This window comes from Culex quinquefasciatus, chromosome 1, assembly GCF_015732765.1.
Source record: "Culex quinquefasciatus strain JHB chromosome 1, VPISU_Cqui_1.0_pri_paternal, whole genome shotgun sequence".
In the NCBI taxonomy this organism is placed as follows: Eukaryota; Metazoa; Arthropoda; class Insecta; order Diptera; family Culicidae; genus Culex; species Culex quinquefasciatus.
Window position 1 is genome coordinate 2,871,043 of NC_051861.1, and position 18,785 is coordinate 2,889,827.

General features: G+C 46.8%; 4 protein-coding genes across 5 annotated transcripts; 2 read left to right on the plus strand and 2 right to left on the minus strand.

Annotated features, from left to right (window-relative positions):
• Position 1: 1 nt before the first annotated feature.
• Positions 2 to 1,272, minus strand: LOC6035204 (electron transfer flavoprotein subunit beta). Its single transcript, XM_001845381.2, has 2 exons — positions 997 to 1,272; positions 2 to 855 (listed from the first exon to the last, which is right to left on the minus strand). Exons 1-2 carry the CDS (start codon positions 1,045 to 1,047, stop codon positions 142 to 144), a joined length of 765 nt encoding a protein of 254 aa, XP_001845433.2. The 5' UTR covers positions 1,048 to 1,272; the 3' UTR covers positions 2 to 141.
• Positions 1,273 to 3,591: 2,319 nt separating this feature from the next.
• Positions 3,592 to 4,797, plus strand: LOC6035205 (3'(2'),5'-bisphosphate nucleotidase 1). Its single transcript, XM_001845382.2, has one exon. The coding sequence runs from the start codon at positions 3,777 to 3,779 to the stop codon at positions 4,710 to 4,712; it is 936 nt and encodes a 311-aa protein (XP_001845434.2). The 5' UTR covers positions 3,592 to 3,776; the 3' UTR covers positions 4,713 to 4,797.
• Positions 4,798 to 4,925: 128 nt separating this feature from the next.
• LOC6035206 (4-coumarate--CoA ligase 1) lies at positions 4,926 to 7,380 on the minus strand. The gene is made up of 4 exons (XM_001845383.2): positions 6,952 to 7,380; positions 6,682 to 6,892; positions 6,002 to 6,350; positions 4,926 to 5,946 (listed from the first exon to the last, which is right to left on the minus strand). The coding sequence occupies exons 1-4, from the start codon at positions 7,081 to 7,083 to the stop codon at positions 4,971 to 4,973; spliced, it is 1,668 nt and encodes a 555-aa protein (XP_001845435.2). The 5' UTR covers positions 7,084 to 7,380; the 3' UTR covers positions 4,926 to 4,970.
• Positions 7,381 to 11,151: 3,771 nt separating this feature from the next.
• Positions 11,152 to 18,504, plus strand: LOC6035208 (transcription initiation factor TFIID subunit 1). Of its 2 annotated transcripts, XM_001845385.2 has the most exons (6): positions 11,152 to 11,692; positions 11,758 to 16,567; positions 16,631 to 16,732; positions 16,795 to 16,960; positions 17,347 to 17,691; positions 17,874 to 18,504. In XM_001845385.2, the coding sequence occupies exons 1-6, from the start codon at positions 11,529 to 11,531 to the stop codon at positions 18,434 to 18,436; spliced, it is 6,150 nt and encodes a 2,049-aa protein (XP_001845437.2). In that variant the 5' UTR covers positions 11,152 to 11,528; the 3' UTR covers positions 18,437 to 18,504. The 2 variants fall into 2 exon arrangements, with proteins under 2 accessions (XP_001845437.2, XP_038110468.1); XM_038254540.1 differs by lacking the exon at positions 17,347 to 17,691.
• Positions 18,505 to 18,785: the final 281 nt, after the last annotated feature.

The following is an 18,785-nucleotide window of genomic DNA, read 5'->3' on the forward strand; positions in this document are numbered from 1 at the left end:
GTTCTAAAGTGCAAAACGGAAGCGCTTGATTTTATTTTAGATTAGAAATTATATTTCGATCCTTCTCTCATCACTCTGCCAATAATAGAAATGCACTTTGTCACGAACAGAACAGAAAAAAAACTTGCAAGTCATCGTCGCCTACTTGATGTGTCCTCCGTCGCGCAGCTTGCCCAGCAGGGTGTCCACGTCCGGCAGGATGGAACCGGCCTGGCGCACCGGCGGATCCTCAACCGACACGATCTCGATGCGTGGTGTCGTGTCCACGCCGAGATCCTTCGGCGCCACCTTCTTGATGGGCTTCTTCTTCGCCTTCATGATGTTCGGCAGAGTGGCGTAACGCGGCGTATTGAGTCGCAAATCGGCGCTAATCACCGCCGGAACCGTGGTCTTGATCGTCTCCAAACCCCCGTCAATCTCCCGCACCACCGTCAACCCATCGCTGGTCTTTTCAACCTTCGAGGCGTACGTAGCCTGGGGCCAATCCAACAGCGCCGCCGTCATCTGCGCCGTCTGATTGCAATCGTCATCAATCGCCTGCTTGCCCAAAATCACCAAGTCGGCCTTCTCGTCCTGCGCCAGCTTGGCCAGAATCTTCGACACGTGAATCGGCTGCAGCAGGTCGTAGTCCTTGCCCGTCACCTCGATGTGAATCCCGCGGTCGGCACCCATCGCCAACGCCGTCCGCAGAACCTCCTGCGCCTGAGCTGGACCTACCGAAACGGCAACCACTTCCGAGGCCAGCTTCTTCTCCTTCATCTTGACCGCCTCCTCCACGGCAATCTCATCGAACGGGTTCATCGAGTGCTTCACGCCCTCCGTAACAACCCCGGATTTGTCCGGCTTGACGCGAATCTGGAAGAGACATTTCAAGAACAAACACACGCACGCACACACACGTTCCCCATCATCATCATGTTGTGTAACTAGCAATGGCTTATCAGCGCCCCGAAATCGCTGCTATCGCGGACCTCGGAAGATCATCCTCCCTCTTACCTTGACGGCATAGTCGATCACGCGCTTGACTCCGACCAGAACTCGGGACATGGTTGTTGATTGGTTGGATCTCTGGAGCACCTTTTGATTACCCAATTAGCGGAATTGACGACGACTCGGATGCCACAACAGACGTTGAAGGCAGCTGCTTAGATAGGTACTTGTTCACCAGTTGAGCGACGCAGACAAACAGAGCAAGACTTGGTGAGGAGGAACTGACTTCTCTCTGTTGTACGGTACTAATCAGGAGAGACAGGTCCAGCTATATCGGTGTAGTTGTTTGTTTGTTGGGCTGTGTTGGGTGGCAATGTCGAATGACTGAAAGCGAAACGCGTATGGTACAAAGGTTGGTTTTAGTTGGAGGGAAGGGATGCCAACATTTTTTTGATTATTTTGATTACTTTTTTTTCATGAATAACGCTTGACGTTAGTAACGCTCAATATCTCAGAATTGCTGGAGAAACGCTAAGCAACTCTAAACGAACCTTTAGTGTGCAAATTGTGGTCGTAACCGCAAGGCGAATTTTAAGGTAACTATGCACTTCGGAAGAAACCGGTCAAGAAAAATTTCAAATGGATAGCAGCGGCAGCGCAAGCAAGTCAGAGAGGGTGAAGAAAAGCCCCAAGAAATCGCTCGCTTTCCTTTGTTCTGCTGTTCGTAAAACTGTTGCTTGACCCCTTTCCTTCCGATCTGCATACTAGCCTTTAAGGTTGTTTTGCGCCTTGAACCAGCAAGACAAGAAAATAAAGTTCCTAGATGCTTGTTTAGTATGTTTTTTTCTGAGTTTTAAATAAACCCTAAAATTTTGTAAAAGTAAAAAAAATTAAATTTTGGAATTTGTGAATTTTTGAATTGTTAAATTTTTTAATTTTTAAATTTTTAAATTTTTGAATTTTTGAATTTTTGAATTTTTGAATTTTTGAATTTTTGAATTTTTGAATTTTTGAACTTTTGAATTTTTGAATTTTTGAATTTTTGAATTTTTGAATTTTTGAATTTTTGAATTTTTGATTTTTGAATTTTGAATTTTGAATTTTGAATTTTGAATTTTGAATTTTGAATTTTGAATTGTTAAATTTTGAATTTTTAAATTTTGAATTTTGAATTTTTAAATTTTGAATTTTTAAATTTTTGAATTTTTAAATTTTGAATTTTGAATTTTGAATTTTTGAATTTTTGAATTTTGAATTTTTGAATTTTTGAATTTTTGAATTTTGAATTTTGAATTTTGAATTTTGAATTTTGAATTTTGAATTTTTGAATTTTGATTTTTGAATTTTGAATTTTGAATTTTGAATTTTGAATTTTGAATTTTTGAATTTTTGAATTTTTGAATTTTTGAATTTTTGAATTTTTGAATTTTTGAATTTTTGAATTTTTGAATTTTTGAATTTTTGAATTTTTGAATTCTTCAATTTTTGTATTTTTGTATTTTTGAATTTTTGAATTTTAGAATTTTTGATTTTTTGAATTTTTGAATTTTTGAATTTTTGAATTTTGAAATTTTTGTTTTTTTTTTTTTAATTTTAGAATTTTTGATTTTTTGATTTTTTTTGAATTTTTGAATCACCCACAAGAGCAGACATAGAAAATCTCCGAAACACGCATTCATAACTTTGCCCCCGGCTTGCCGGTACTTGTCGGGTATCAGAAAATGAGTACCCGACAGGTACCGACACATATATTTCTTCTACAGATGAACTTGAGATCAAATTTGATACCTGCTTTGCTACGCGCGGTGGGAGACTCGGGGGCAAACTCGAGAGCAAATTAGGTGGGAATCAAATCGGGTAGCAAATGGTTTAACTTTCGACATTTTCGAAAAATGAAATTCTTTGAAATTTTCAATTGGATTAAAAAGTTTAATGAACTTTTAGCATTTCTAGGCATGAATCAACTCATAATTATTGATTTTGAAGGTAAACGAGAGCAAAAAAATGATAAAAACCCATATTTGCCCCCCGCGGTGGGCTTGTTTCGGTGGCAAATTTGCTACCCTAGCGGTGGGGATGACGGAATTTTTTCATGGTGGCAAATTTGATCTCGGTTTCATGAGCCGGGTGCAAATTTGATTTGCACTCCAGCGCTGGAGATGCCCTTAAGCTCGACAATCAAAAATAAGACAGCGAAATTTTTTTTTGTGATTCGATTATCCGAAGTTTTGATTATCCGAAGTGTAATTTTTCCGTGTCCTTTGGATAATCGAGTCTGAACTGTACTTGTATTTTTAAATTTCTAGGTTTAATTTTTTTTTATTTTAGAATATTGGATATTTTTGGCACAATATTAGAAAATTGTTTTTATGGATTTTATCTCTGTTCTTGATCAAAAAAACAAATCCGTCCTTTCAAGACCAATGAAAATTTTATTTCAAGTTTTTAAAAATAAAAATAGGTATCTGATTAAATTACTCAAGATTTGTTGAAAAAGCATTCCAAATTAGAAAAAAAAAACTCAAAACAATGCAAGTCAATCGCTTCTTGTTTATTTTTGTTGAATGTTTCTTGAAATTTCACCCCACTCCGCCCACTTTGACACTCTCCTGCAGGGCTTGTCATTCATAACCAACCCCACCCCACTCAAACTCCCAACTCCCAACCCCCTCTTGAAACCAACAACACAACCCAACAACAGATTTGTGTCAAGTGTTTCTGCAGTCAGGCTGGGTTGTAAATCAATCGCTGTTTTCACTCTCTTCGTTTCGACCGGACGATCACTTTCTTATCTGCTCGGTGTCGGAGCAGATCGCCCAGAGTTCCGAAGTTCTTCAAGTTTCGCGATGGCCACTTCGACGGTAGTTGCCCCGCTCGTGATGCGGATCGTGGCCAGCTCGATCCAGATTGCGAATCGTGCCGGGCGGATCATCCGGGACGTGCTGGCCAAGGGCGATCTGGGAATCGTGGAGAAGGACGGCAAGGACGACCTGCAGACGGAGGCGGACCGGTCGGCGCAGCGCTGCATCGTGGCCTCGCTGGAGAAGCTGTTCCCGAACGTGACCATAATTGGGGAGGAGGGAGCTTGTGATACGCGCGTTCCGGAGGATTGGCTGGTGTCGGATGTTAATGGGGAGTTTTTGGCGGGGAACGCTTGCCCGGACGCGTTGAAGCAGGTTAAGGAGAGTGAGTTGGTCATTTGGGTGGATCCGTTGGATGGGACGAGCGAGTACACGCAAGGATTTTTGGAGCGCGTTACGGTGTTGATCGGGATTTCGGTGAATGATCGTGCCGTTGGAGGTGTGATCCATCAGCCGTTTTTCCAGACGGACAGCGGGACGCAGGGACGGACCATTTGGGGAGTGAAGGGGATCGGAGCTGGCGGGTTTATTCCGACGCGACCGCCTACGGACAGGTTCATCGTGACTACGACTCGATCACATTCCAATGCACTGGTTCAGTCGGCGCTGGACGCGCTGTCCCCGGATGAGGTATTGCGGGTTGGTGGCGCTGGGTACAAGGTACTGCAGCTGCTGGAGGGGAAGGCTCACGCGTACGTGTTTGCCAGTGCCGGCTGTAAGAAGTGGGACACGTGCGCACCGGAAGCTGTCTTGGAGGCGCAAGGGGGAAAGTTGACCGACATTCTGGGCCGGCACTATTCGTACGGGAAGGAGGTAAGTTTTCCAAACGCTTGTGGAGTGCTAGGGACGGCCAGTGGAATATCGCACGAGGATATTCTGGCCAAGCTTCCGGACAGCGTGAAGCAAGCAATGAATAAGTAAGGGACGCTACTTAACTGTTTGTCTGTACTAGTACAATTTATTGTTTATTTGTTAAAAAATAAATCTCTTGACTTTGACCCTTGAACGAGGTCTGGTTGATTTCCTGACGCTTCGAAAGCCAAAATGTTTGTTGTATTTACCTCGCGTTGATGAATCTTGGTGATTTTGACAGTTGGCGAATATGGAATTTCGGACAGCGAATGGTTGGGAAGATTTGTACCGAACGTAACGGAGTGTAATTTAAGAACGACTGCGAACCTACAACTTAGATTTAGGTGTTTGCAGCATTGCCCTTAGTTCCCGCCTCAGAATCTTCCCGCTAAGATTTTTGGGAATCTCCGCGATGAACCTCACGCCACCGTGCAGTCGCTTGGCCGGTGATGTCCGATCGGCAACGTACTTCTTGATCTCGGCCTCGCTAATGTCCACACCGTCCTGTTTAACCACGAACGCCAGCGGAAGTTCTCCGGCGGCCTCGTCCGGCAGTCCAATGACGGCCGCGTCCTTTACCTTCGGGTTGGTCAGCAGAATCGCTTCGATCTCGGCCGGCGGTACCTGAAAGCCCTTGTACTTGATCAGCTCCTTTAGTCGATCCACGATGAAGAACTCAAAGTCTTCATCGTAGTATCCGACGTCTCCGGTGTGCAGCCATCCGTCCTGGTCGATAGTTTCGCGCGTTGCCTTTTCATTGCCAATGTAACCCTTCATGATCTGGGATCCCTTGAAGCAGAGTTCGCCGTGTTGGTTCGGCCCGAGCAGCTTGCCCGTTTCCGGATCGATCACTTTGGCCAGCGTTCCGATCTGTACCTTGCCGACGCTCCCGCTTTTGTGGCACTCTCCGTTCTGGACCAACGTTGCCAGCGTAGTCTCGCTCATGCCGTAACCTTGACGGACGTGTCGAACGTTGAGTCGTGCCTTCACCAGGTCTTCCGTCTCTTTGCTCAAAGGAGCGGCTCCGCAGAGGAGCGTATCGATGCTGGACAGGTCGTAGCTGTCTACTAGCGGATGCTTTGCGAGGAAAACGACTAGCGGTGGTACAACGAAGATCATGGTGCAGCGGTAGTTCTCGATACAGCTTAAGAAGAGACCTTCCTCAAATTTGGGCAGCGATACGAGCTTCTGCTTGTTGCAGATCACGTTGATCAGGGTCATGCAACCGTACGCGTGGAACCAGGGCAGAACTCCGAGTAATACGATCCCTCCGGGAGGTGGTTCCATGAGGTTCGAGGATTCCCTGAAAGATCATTCGTTAGAGGATCAAGTGAATTTGAAGATCATCAAAAACTTACTCCAACAGCGCGATACTGGCTAACAGGTTGGCGTGGGTGAGCTGGACACCCTTCGGCAGCCCCGTCGTCCCGGAAGAGCACATGATCAGCGCCACGTGCTGATCAATGTCCACCGTGGGAATGTAAAAGGTCAGCGGGTTCACGAACGTAACCGATCGTTGAAACTCTTCAAAAAGAACTACATCCCGCTGATCCTGACCCTCAACGAAGGGATTCTCGTCCCCGAAGAGGACCACCTTCTGGACAATGTGCCGGTTTCGTCGGGCCGCCGCCACGACGCGATCCGCCGAAAATGGCGACACGAAGATCAGCTTCGGCTTGGACAGGCTGAACGCGTGCTCCAGTTCACCTGCGGAGAGATTGTACCTTATAATCTTGCAGTTGGGCTTATCAACAAATTTGAATAGGGTAATAATGTGCTGTGATAACGCGCTTATCTTGTTTGTCGTGACAAGCTGTTTTGCGCGATAATCAATTAGCTTAGTACATTTTGGAGGGAGGGAATTGGCAAAATTTGGGAAGCCGAACGATCGCGCTCCGATCGCGATTGACCATGGTCAAGGTTCGCGTAAACCGGTTTCCCAAAAACAAACTATAATGCATTTCGCCTTCTTTTGATTCATAATTCTCAGCTCATTATACCGTGGACGACCCTGGCCGCGGACTTTGCCACCACTTACGCTCGGAATAGGTCAGATTGATGGGCGCGACGGTGGCACCGACAAAGAGCGCCCCAAACAGCACCGCCGGGAACTCGAGCCGGTTTTCGCTGACGATACCAATTACGTCTCCCACCCGGATGCCTGCCAACGTCCGGAGACACTCGGCCAGCCGCACGGACTGCTCCAGCAGTTCCAGATATTGCACTTCCGTTCCGTACACGCCGTCAATCTACGAATTACAAAGGTGTCAATAGCTGATACCCAATACCAGACTCCGTCTCAACCCACCACAGCCACATCGTTCCCGTTACGGCGCATCCGGTTCCGGACAAAGGCCCCCATCGAACCGAACCCCTCCGTAATATTCTGCGGTTCGGGCCCACCGCTGATGATGAATCTGCTCTCATCCTTTGATGCCATCGCACTTGAACTTTGTTGATTGAGAGCACACTTTAGCGCAAACACACCAATTAAGCACCACAAACCGGTTCTTCCCAGGGGAAGGAGGAGGACACACTTTCTTTCGCACCTGTGCGAAGTGGAATGGGCACGAGCGATTGACCGATTGACCGATTCACTGAACAGTGAGTGATTAAGTGCTAGACCTGTATGAACACTTGAAGCTGTTATCACAGAGACCGGTGCCGGACTGCCGAGCGCCGCGATGTCTTGAGTGGTGTGTGGAACTCTCGCGCGGACGTCCGACTAGTGAGAGGTATTAAATAATTGGTACGACAATAACCGCATAAGAGTCGTATTAGCTCTACCTACATCAGACCGAGCATATAAGAGAAATCATCAATGGCATAGTTCAAATGGGACACTTATGCGCAGCACGGTCTGGAAGTGTGAGTTGATGGGAGGTAGAACTAGGATAGTATCTCACTAACACAAATGGTGAGTGTTAAATCGTGGAACTGTGTTTTATGTACTTTGTATTACACACACACACACACACACTGTATATTTGTGTAAGGTTGCTGTTCAGAACGAGTCTTGTTTAGCGCGAAATGAATTAATGATTCTTGTGAATGAACCGCACCTTGGTCAGTGAGATCATTCATAATGTGTTATATCGATGCCGGTGTGCTCTTTTGTACAAAGCTTGCTGGGATTCCTATCTAGATAGAACAAAAGAGCACACGGACATCGATATAGATATAATTGTACCACAGAGATTTGTGATTGTACGTGCTTGTATTTTTTTTAAATTAAATTGAATTGTATGACGGACGGTACAAGTTTGAAATGAGTAGTTCTTAACGATTGTTTTCGCGATTTTTAAATTTTAATTTTTTGATTCGGATGAAACTTTGTCCATGCATTCCATATGTCAAAAGAAGTCATTATGTGTAATTAGTTTTTACATACAAGTATGGGGGGCAAAACAAATCAGATATTCCACATTTGCACGAAATTAACATGTTTAAGCTCGTTTAAAAATATTTTAATTTTTTGTAAATTATCGATTTACTGCATCGCAAAAAATATGTTTCCATCAAAATTTGGATCGTAAATAAATCGTACTATTGTTTACATATGTAATGCATTTCCCAAAAACTTTTACATTGAAATGTTTAAATTCTTTAAATCTTCAAATTTCTATTTTTATACTTTTTATATGTTTGAGGGACAAAAACTTTGTAAAATATTTGCATCGGGTTATTCTGGACAAAAAAAAAATATTCAAAATCATTTTTTCAAAGCAAAATCGAAATTTTCCAATGCATCGATGTATGGGACTTCGCCTAATCGAATCATGGAAAAAATGTCGTATTTGTTTATTATTTACTTTTCCTCTAATATCAAATTCGAGTTCCACGATCCCATTTTAGTATAATTTGGATGGTTGACATACTATGAAACAACTAAATGCGTGCTTTTGACCGCCCTCTTGAAATAAAAAAAAAAATCTAAATCGCTTTAGAGTAGTTTTGGGGTTTTATCTAATCTCGATAATCAAAAAGGGACCATCCATAAACCACGTGGACACTTTTTTGGGAATCTGATGTTTTGATTAGAAATTTTTTATTTTTGAATTTTTAAATTTCTTCATTTTTACATATTGAATATTTCTGGAGTTTTTTTTTTTACTTTTTGGGTCTTCCATGTTTGAATATGTACCCATGACTCAAGGTGATTTCAAAAACTGCTAAAAAGTAAAACAATAAAATTTGGTTCACGAAACCTTTGAAAAAAATTCAGATTTTGTATTTTTTTTTTTAACTGCTAGAAGCAGTATTTTAACTGCTAGAAGCAGTATACCACGCACTTCGGAAGGAACCGGTCAAGAAAAAAATCAAATGGGCAGCAGCGGCAGCGCAAGCAAGTCAGAGAGGGTGAAGAAAAGCCCCAAGAAGTCGCTCCCTCTCCTTTGTTCTGCTGTTCGTAAAGCTGTTTCTTGACCCCTTTCCTTCCGATCTGCATACTAGCCTAGAACTAGAAAAATCTCAGTAAAAATTTGTAAAAGTCGTCTAAACAGGGGTGCTCAATGTTTTTGGATGCCGGGCCAAATTTTAAGCTCAAAAGAGCTTGCGGGCCAAACGTACAAAAAAAAGATTATTTAAAAAATTAAATTTCATTATTTTTATTTAAAGTATACTAAAAAAGAACTAAGTATTTGGAAATTTCTGTTATTTTTTGAACATTTTCATTATTTAAAAAATATTAATCAAAAATGTACAGTTTTCCATCAGATTTGTTGATTTTATTGTTTATGGTATTTGGAAAATTTGTATTGAGTTGAAATTCATAGAAATTTTGAAGTTTGTTTTAAATTTCAAGTTGGTGACAAGAAATATGAACAATTTATGTAACAGCGTAATTTTATCTTTAGTGTAACTAATGAAAAATCGTTGCAATATTACTTTCCCGCAATTAGGCCGATGCTAATATTTAAAAAAAAGTTTTTGTCCCTCCACTCTAGCCATGATCGAGTGAAGGCAGAAAAATAAAAATATGAAATTACAAGCCAGAATATCCACATCTCAATAAAAAAATAGAAAGTGTATTATACACCCAGCACAGTTGATTAACAATAATTATTTTCCAAAAATGAGGATTCGACAAAAAAAAAGCATTTCAACGTAAAAACACTTCATCGAAAATTCTATAATTCAAATTAGTTTTGAATAAACCCAAACATGCTCAAAATTGTTCTTAAATTTTCATTGAAATTTTGAAGTTTTTTTTTAAATATTATTTGTCCCTTATTTTTCGAGCCGAGGGTTGGACTGAAAAAGCTTTGTAAAATTTTGGAACGGCCTTATTTCTCCAATTTCAATATTTTGTCTGCCTGAATCAGATGGTAATCAATCAGATTCGTTATCAAACCGTAATAAATTTGAATCCCGAATAAAAAGATTTTTGAACAAAATATTTGTGTCGTAAAATGGGGATCAAAATATGGATAAATCATTTGGTTTGTATCAGCAAAAAATAGAATAAAATAGCTTTACATACAATTGGGTACTAAAGCCCTACGTCAATTTTTATGTACAACGGTAAAAACACGATTTCTAATCACTTTTTTTCATTTTAATGCAAATTTTTTTTTTGACAAGACAACATTTTTTCGATGGATCAACTATGGTCCCCTTGGAACGAGCTGTCAAATAGGAGTTTTTCTGTCAAGAAGGACCGCGAGGTTAGTTTTTCAAAATTGATTTAAAAATCCATTTTAAACTCTTTGTGGTCGTACAAAGGGTCATTGTACTCAGAAAAATAAGCTCTATCGCTGTAAACAATAATATCAGTAATCTAAGCTTCATTTTAGGACCCAATTTCATTTGAAAAATTGGGTACTAAAGCCCTATGTCAATTTTTATGTACAACGGTAAAAAACACGATTAAAACCCATTTTTTCATCTTCACTTTTTCACGATCACTTTTTTTCATTTTAATGCAAAAAAAAAATAATGACAAGACAACATTTTTTCGATGGATCAACTATGGTTCCCTTGGAACGAGCTGTCAAGTAGGAGCTTTTTTTCATTTTAATGCAAAAAAAAAATAATGACAAGACAACATTTTTTCGATGGATCAACTATGGTTCCCTTGGAACGAGCTGTCAAGTAGGAGCTTTTCTGTCAAGAAGGACCGCGAGGTTAATTTTTCCAAATTGATTTAAAAATCCATTTTAAACTCTTTGTGGTCGTACAAAGGGTCATTTTACTCAGAAAAATAAGCTTTATCGCTGTAAACAATGATATCAGCAATCTAAGCTTCATTTTAGGACCCAATTATAACTCACTACAAATGGTCAACGGGCCATTTTACATGATCATTCAAAATGGGTCCGCGAGCCACAAAAAATCACCTCGCGCGCCACGTTTGTCCCGCGGTCCATACTTTGGTCACCCCTGGTCTAAAACGACTGAAAATCAAACTCCCAAAAAATATTTTCAATTACCGTGTAGCGAAAATCGCCTTTTTCACTATCGTAACGTCTTTTAACAACAAGCCCTCTCCCAAAAGGCCCTTCGTCGAACTGTCAAAACAGAAAATTTTTCACCGCTCTCGGAGTGACTCCTGTCAGCGCTTCAAATATTCGCGTAAAAATCGTGCAAAAATCGCCATTTACCAGCCAAAAATATCACCCAACCGTGCATTCCGTGTCCGCGCACCCGTTACGCGTGAATTTCACTGAAATCGAGTGAAATTCCGCCTGAAATCGTCATTTCTTTCTAGCGGCCCGCCGCGCTGCGTCGGTCATCGGCCGATGAGCCGTCAACTTTGAAAAGGCTTTTCCGCGGTTCGGTTGTGTGGGTGGGCCCGAAGGCCTCTTGTTTTGCACGCTTCACACACGATTCGCCGGCCGGCTGATTTGTTGGTAAACAGCAGTCAGCTGGGGTTTGTTTGTAGCTATGACGGACAGCGAAAACGAGAACGACCCCGACCAGGACGGAGATCACGAGGGTGGGGAGTTGAATTTGGCCGGGTTTTTGTTTGGGAATGTGGACGAACATGGTCGGTTGGAGAATGACTTTCTGGACGAGGAAGCGAAGATGCACCTGTCGTCGCTGTCGAGGTAAGGGGTTACGGGGGAGAGGTTTTTGGTGGAAGGTAACTTGATGGAATCATGATACTTTTCAGGATGGGTTTGTCCTCGTTCCTGGCGGATGTTCTTACGGACGGTACGGAGAAGCCTCAGCAGCAGGACAGCGACAGCGATGATTCCTCTTCGAGCGATGATCGGCGGTACGACGATCCGGATGAGGACAACGCAAATTACCGAGTCAAGGCGGAAGACGCCGTTGATTATTCGGATTTTAACGAACTAGCTGAGGAGCTGCCGGATGCGCCACCGGAGCCAGCGTCTCGCGATGATGAAGATTACGATGATATTGAGGCGGCCATTCCGGTGAGCAAGGTGGACGCAAAGGCGGAAAGAAGCGCCAAAGGAGAGGTTGATAGCGACGATGAAGGTTCCGGGGTGGATGATAAGCAGTTGATGCCACCGCCGAGCGCGCCAGTCAGTGGTGCTGAAGAGATTTCATCGGAACGACCGAAGGTAGAGCGAAAGTTGGACACTCCACTGGCGGCGATGTTGCCGTCAAAGTATGTCGATGTGGATGTACGGGAGTTGTTTCCGGACTTTCGACCCGATAAGGTTCTGCGCTTTTCGCGTCTGTTTGGTCCGGGGAAGATTTCCAGTTTGCCGCAGATTTGGCGCAGCGTTCGGCGACGGCGTAAGAAGAAGCTTCAGAAGCACAAAACGAAGGATGGTTCGGACTCGACGTCGGACTCGGATGAACCCAGGAGGAGGCAGGGCTACAATTTGGTTTATGCGCCGATTCCGTCCCGCGACCATTGGGCCTCGGACGATGAGGACAAGTTGTTGAGTTTGTCACGCGAGGAGGAGAAAGAAGAGAAACAAGAAGTTGATACGAGTGGTGATTCCAAGCCGAAGGTCGCCGATTGGCGATTTGGTCCTGCGCAAATCTGGTACGACATGTTGAACGTGGCGGAAACTGGAGAAGACTTCAACTACGGCTTCAAACAGACTGACGCCCAAGAAGAGGTCACAATCAAGGGAGAACCCATTCCGGACGACGCTTTTCTGATGGTGTCTCAGCTGCACTGGGAAGATGACGTCGTTTGGGACGGGAATGACATCAAACATAAAGTGCTTCAGAAGCTAAACTCAAAAATCAACGCAGCTGGATGGCTTCCGTCGAGCGGATCGCGAACTGCCGGAGCATTTAGTCAACCCGGAAAGAGTCTTCCGGCGTCACCTGCCGTATCCGGTTCGAAGCAGGGTCAGGGCAAGATGAGCAAAGCTCAGATGATTATCGCCGCGGCTCAGAACAAGCAACAGCAGGAAGAGTCCGACGATACCTGGTACAGCATTTTCCCCGTGGAGAACGAAGAACTCGTCTACAGCAAGTGGGAGGACGAGGTCATTTGGGACGCGGAAGCGGTTGGCAAAATACCTAAGCCAAAGGTACTAACGTTGGATCCCAACGACGAGAACATCATCCTCGGCATTCCGGACGACATTGATCCTTCGAAGATCGTCCGCAACACGGGACCAACTCCGAAGGTCAAAATCCCACATCCCCACGTCAAAAAGTCCAAAATTCTCCTCGGCAAAGCCGGTGTCATCAACGTCCTCGCCGAAGACACTCCACCGCCACCGCCAAAGAGTCCCGACCGCGATCCCTTTAACATCTCCAACGATTCGTACTACATGGCCAAGTCCTCGGAAGCGACGCTCAAGCTCAAAGTCGGCGGTGGAAACCTTCTGCAACATTCCACGCCCGTCGTCGAACTTCGCGCGCCCTTCGTTCCGACCCACATGGGTCCGATGAAGCTGCGGATGTTCCACCGGCCGCCCATGAAGAAGTACTCCCACGGAGCGCTGGCCACGATCAACCCACAGCCGGTGCTGCCACTGCTCAAACACATCAAGAAAAAGGCCAAACAGCGCGAACTCGAGCGAATCGCGTCCGGAGGTGGCGACGTTTTCTTCATGCGTGCCCCGGAAGATCTGTCCGGCCGGGACGGCGAGTGCGTGCTGGTCGAGTTCTGCGAGGAACATCCCCCTCTCATGAACCAGGTCGGCATGGCCACCAAAATCAAAAACTACTACAAACGCAAAGCCGCAAAAGACGCCGGACCGGTGGAGTTCCGGTACGGGGAAACCCACTACGCGCACACCTCCCCCTTCCTCGGAATCCTTCACCCCGGCCATTGCATCCAGGTCGTCGAGAACAACATGTACCGTGCGCCAATCTACCCGCATAACGTCAACGAAACCGACTTTCTCGTCATCCGTACTCGCAACAGTTACTTCATCCGAGAAATTGACGCCCTGTTCACCGCCGGCCAGGAATGTCCGCTGTACGAAGTGCCCGGACCCAACTCCAAGCGCGCCAACAACTTTGTGCGCGATTTCCTCCAAGTCTTCATCTACCGCCTGTTCTGGAAGAGTCGTGACAACCCGCGCAAGATCCGTATGGACGACATCAAGAAGGCATTTCCGGCGCACTCGGAGAGCAGCATCCGGAAGCGGTTGAAGCAGTGCGCCGACTTTAAGCGAACCGGCATGGACTCGAACTTTTGGGTCATCAAGCCCGAGTTCCGGCTGCCGTCGGAGGAGGAAATCCGCGCGATGGTCTCGCCGGAACAGTGCTGCGCGTACTTTAGCATGATCGCAGCCGAGCAGCGGTTGAAGGACGCCGGTTACGGTGAGAAGTTTATTTTTGCCCAGCAGGAGGACGACGACGAGGAGATGCAGCTCAAGATGGACGACGAAGTAAAGGTGGCGCCGTGGAACACGACCCGGGCGTACATCCAGGCGATGAGGGGCAAGTGTATTCTGCAGCTGAACGGACCGGCGGATCCGACCGGGTGTGGCGAAGGATTTTCGTACGTCCGGATGCCGAACAAGCCGACGCAGCAGAACAAGGAGGAAATCGAAAGTCAACCGAAACGAACCGTCACCGGTACGGATGCGGATTTGCGTCGTTTGTCGCTGAACAACGCCAAGGCTCTGCTGAGGAAGTTCCAGGTGCCGGAGGAGGAAATTAAGAAGCTGTCCCGTTGGGAGGTTATCGACGTCGTGCGGACGCTGTCCACGGAAAAGGCGAAGGCAGGGGAGGAGGGAATGGACAAATTTTCGCGCGGTAATCGGTTTTCGATTGCGGAACACCAGGAGCGGTACAAGGAAGAGTGCCAACGTATCTTTGATCTGCAGAACCGAGTGCTGGCCTCGTCGGAGGTGCTATCGACGGATGAGGGAGAGTCGACGGCGTCAGAGGAGTCCGACTTGGAGGAGTTGGGTAAGAATTTGGAGAACATGTTGGCGAATAAGAAGACGTCGACGCAGCTGTCGATGGAGCGAGAGGAACAGGAACGGCAGGAGCTGCTGAGGAAGATCATGGAGGAGCAGGGAAGTTCGAAGGGAGGACGCGGGAAAAAGGATGACGATTTGAAGGATATTCCACCGCCGATGACGTCGAAGATTTTGAAAATTACTCGAACGTTCAAGAACTCGGAAGGTCGCGAGTACACCCGGGTGGAGATTGTTCGCCGCTCGCCGGTGATTGATGCGTACGTCAAGATACGAACGACCAAGGATGAGGGCTTTATCCGGCAGTTTGCCACGCTGGACGAGGCCCAGAAGGAGGAGATGAAGCGCGAGAAGCGTCGTATTCAGGAGCAGCTGCGACGAATCAAGCGAAACCAGCAGAAGATTGGCATGATGCAGCAGGTCAACCAGCAGCACTCGGTGGGAACACCAATCAGTCTGGGCGATCGGGAGACGCCGAGTTCCAAGTCCAGTACGAGCCTGTCGACGCCGAAGGAGAGTCACTCCAAGGAGCACAGCCCGTCGTCGCGCAAGAAGGTCAAGTTGAAGCCGGATTTGAAGCTCAAGTGTGGCGCTTGCGGTCAGGTTGGCCACATGCGAACCAACAAGGCTTGTCCGCTGTACACGGGCACGATTCCGACGCCCTCGTTGACGGTGGCCATGACGGAAGAGCAGGAGGAGGAGATCGAGAAGGAGCTGAACGCGGACGATGAGGATCTGGTGAACGTGGACGGTACGAAGGTCAAGCTGAGTGGAAAGTTGTTGAAACGGCACGAGGACGTGAAGCGGAGGACGCTCCTGTTGAAGGTTCCGAAAGACGCGGTTGGAAAGAAGCGAAGGCGCGTCGGAGGTGATGCCAACTGTGACTACCTGAAGAGGCACAACAAGACGGCGAACAGGAGACGCACGGATCCGGTTGTGGTGCTGTCATCGATCCTCGAGCAAATCCTGAACGAAATGCGTGACATGCCGGATGTGGCCCCGTTCATGTTCCCCGTAAACGCCAAGCAGGTGGCGGACTACCACAAAATCATCCAGCGACCGATGGATCTGCAAACGATTCGGGAGTACATCCGCCAGAAGAAGTACCAAACGCGGGACGAGTTCATCGCCGACGTCAACCAGATCGTGGAGAACTCGTCGCTGTACAACGGAGCCAAGAGCTCGCTGACAATCGCCGCCCAGCGGATGCTGCAAAAGTGCAAAGATCGCATGGCCGAGAAGGAAGAGCGGCTGACGCGGCTGGAGAAGAGCATCAACCCGCTGCTGGACGACGACGATCAGGTCGCGCTCTCGTACATGCTGGGTGAGTACGTGAACGGTCCGCTGAAGGCGATGCCCGAGAGTTGGCCGTTCCTGAAGCCGGTCAACAAGCGACTCGTCAAGGACTACTACACAATCATCCGGAGGCCGATGGATCTGGAGAAGGTCTCGAAGAAGGTGGCCACCCACAAGTATCACTCGCGGGTCGACTTTATGCTGGACATGCAGCTCATCGCGGACAACTGCGAGACGTACAACGGGGCCGAGGCGAACTTTACCAAGCAGGCGCGGCACATGGTCGAGGTGGTCCGGCAGGCGCTGGATGCGGTAAGTTTTGGGAGATGGCGAGTTGAGGATTTTTAACTAACCGAGAGTCTCGTTTTTGTTCAGATGGACAACATGGGCCAGCTGGAGCGGAACATTGCGCTGGTACAGGAACGCGCCCGCAACGAAGCGGACATCGAGTGGGAAGACGACGAGCGGGACTCCAAGGTAACTACATTTCTAAACCTTTGATGATCTAACCGCCTTACTACTTGCGATAGTTCTTCCAGGGATCGCGCGACACTTCACCGGAGTTTGGCGAGGGGGACACGAGCAACCTGGAGCGACCTTCGTCCTCGCTGTCGATGACCTCGGGCCGTCCCGGACCCAGCGGGTTGGGCAAAATGAGCGAGAAGCGTAGCCGGGGACGGCCACGCAAGATGCAGCACGAAGAAGGTAAGCGATTTCTGGATGGTTGGTGCATGGTTTGTAGAGGCATGGAAACTAAACGTACTGCATGGTTGTTCGCTTTGTAAATGGCTCACTAACTCATTGATGATCGTAACATTACTAACCAGCGAGGTAGTTTCGAAGCAGAGAAGGTCGTCAACTGGAAGCACAGCTCATCGTCATTCGCTTCATGCTAGTTCGTGCGTGTGTTCTCACTCACTCATCGCTAAACCTGCTAAAACATGCATAACGGTCGGATCAGCACCCCCCTCCCCTCAAAAGGACCGTGGAAACCATCGAGCTCGTGTGTGTTTGTGTGATACACTACCATCATCTACCAAAAGCTCAATCTCAATTCCCCAACCCTCCGTTATATACTGCTTCCTGTGTAGAGTTTCCCGGCTCGACGATGTCGCACGCGATGAACATGATGTTGCTGAAGCGATCCCGCGGTCGTCCCCGGAAGGACGGGTTCGATGACCACCATCACCATCACCACTCGGTTGGTCGCGTTGGCTCCGATGGAGTTGGCATCCCGATGAGTGCGTCCACTCCGTCACTCGCCAGCGATCCGTCCGCTTCGGCGTTCGAGATGAACTGGACCAGTGCGTACGATGGTGGGAACCGGTTAACCGATACTAACAATCCGTTCGACGAACGGTACGGTCACAACAGCACCGTCGGTGGTGGTTTCAATTTACCCGGGGAATCAGGGCTTTTCGGGCGCGTCAAGCGAGGTAAGTTGGTTGGTAGAGAGTAGCGCTGGTAGTTCCAGATGACCAAGAGTTGTGGCCGTGTAGATATTGCGCGCATGATTCGCACCACCTTCAAATATTGTCGTTCGTAGAAGACTTCGATTTCAGTGTCGTCTCCCACAATTTCACCATTCTAATCCATCCCCTCTTCCCAAACAAAAAAGGTCGCGGACAGTACTCGACGGACGACGAAGAGTTCGAGGAGGTGCTGGACCAATCGAACGCCCAATCCTCCTCGTCGATGATGCTGCCGCCGCACGAAGGAGAAGGCGACAGCCAGCAGGCGGCCGAAGCCATGGTTCAGCTCAGCGGAACATCCCAGCAGCAGCAGTACTTTACCCAAACGGCGGAGGAATCGATGGAGATTGATCCCAACTACGATCCGAGCGACTTTCTAGGAATGTCCAACCGGCAGCTCGACTCGGTCGATGGAGGAGGCCAGATGGCGGTCGTGGACGATTCGGCCCAGTTTCAGTACCAGCCGCAGCAGGATGCGAACTTTCAGCAGTTTGGGGAGCCTCAGCAGGTTGTCATTGGAGAGCAGCAGCAGCAGCCACCTCAGGATCAGCAACAGCAGTCGTCGTCGGGACTTCCGCCGTTGCAGTCGCTGCACAAAGATTTGGCCATCTCGGATAGCGACGACGAGCAGAACAATCTGCAGATGGACATCTTCAACAATGGTAACGAGAATGAGAATGATGACGATGGTGGGGATTTGTGGTTTTAAGGTAAGATTGATGATTGGTTATCTCCGTTTTCATAGTGTATGAAGCAAAATATACAATATTTTAAGTAGCGATTGTTGACTCGATTCTATCACATCCTAAACATAAAAATTGCAGAAAATATGCGTAAGTATTGTTCCAAACGGTGTGCCGGTGTTGAAGATGAAGCTTTCCAAAGTTGTCCCTTAGTAAAATTCCGTGTGTGAACTTAGTACTGAGAAGGTACTAACCAAGTGAAACTTGTTTTTAATAAAGGTTAACGTGTGTGAGAAAGAAATAAATCAGTCTTGTAAATCGTGTTTCGGCGCGGAATTCAAAAGTTAGAGCTAATCGTCAAATTATTTAGCTTGA

Coding starts and splice junctions, on each gene's coding strand:
- LOC6035204 (XM_001845381.2), bottom strand. CDS start 1,047: ATGTCCCGAGTTCTGGTCGGAGTCAAGCGCGTGATCGACTATGCCGTC. Junction 856..996: donor TGATCGACTATGCCGTCAAG/GTAAGAGGGAGG, acceptor TGTCTCTTCCAG/ATTCGCGTCAAGCCGGACAA.
- LOC6035205 (XM_001845382.2), top strand. CDS start 3,777: ATGGCCACTTCGACGGTAGTTGCCCCGCTCGTGATGCGGATCGTGGCC.
- LOC6035206 (XM_001845383.2), bottom strand. CDS start 7,083: ATGGCATCAAAGGATGAGAGCAGATTCATCATCAGCGGTGGGCCCGAA. Junction 6,351..6,681: donor CAATCTGACCTATTCCGAGC/GTAAGTGGTGGC, acceptor ATCTCTCCGCAG/GTGAACTGGAGCACGCGTTC. Junction 5,947..6,001: donor GCCAGTATCGCGCTGTTGGA/GTAAGTTTTTGA, acceptor ATGATCTTTCAG/GGAATCCTCGAACCTCATGG.
- LOC6035208 (XM_001845385.2), top strand. CDS start 11,529: ATGACGGACAGCGAAAACGAGAACGACCCCGACCAGGACGGAGATCAC. Junction 11,693..11,757: donor CACCTGTCGTCGCTGTCGAG/GTAAGGGGTTAC, acceptor GATACTTTTCAG/GATGGGTTTGTCCTCGTTCC. Junction 16,733..16,794: donor ACGACGAGCGGGACTCCAAG/GTAACTACATTT, acceptor TAGTTCTTCCAG/GGATCGCGCGACACTTCACC.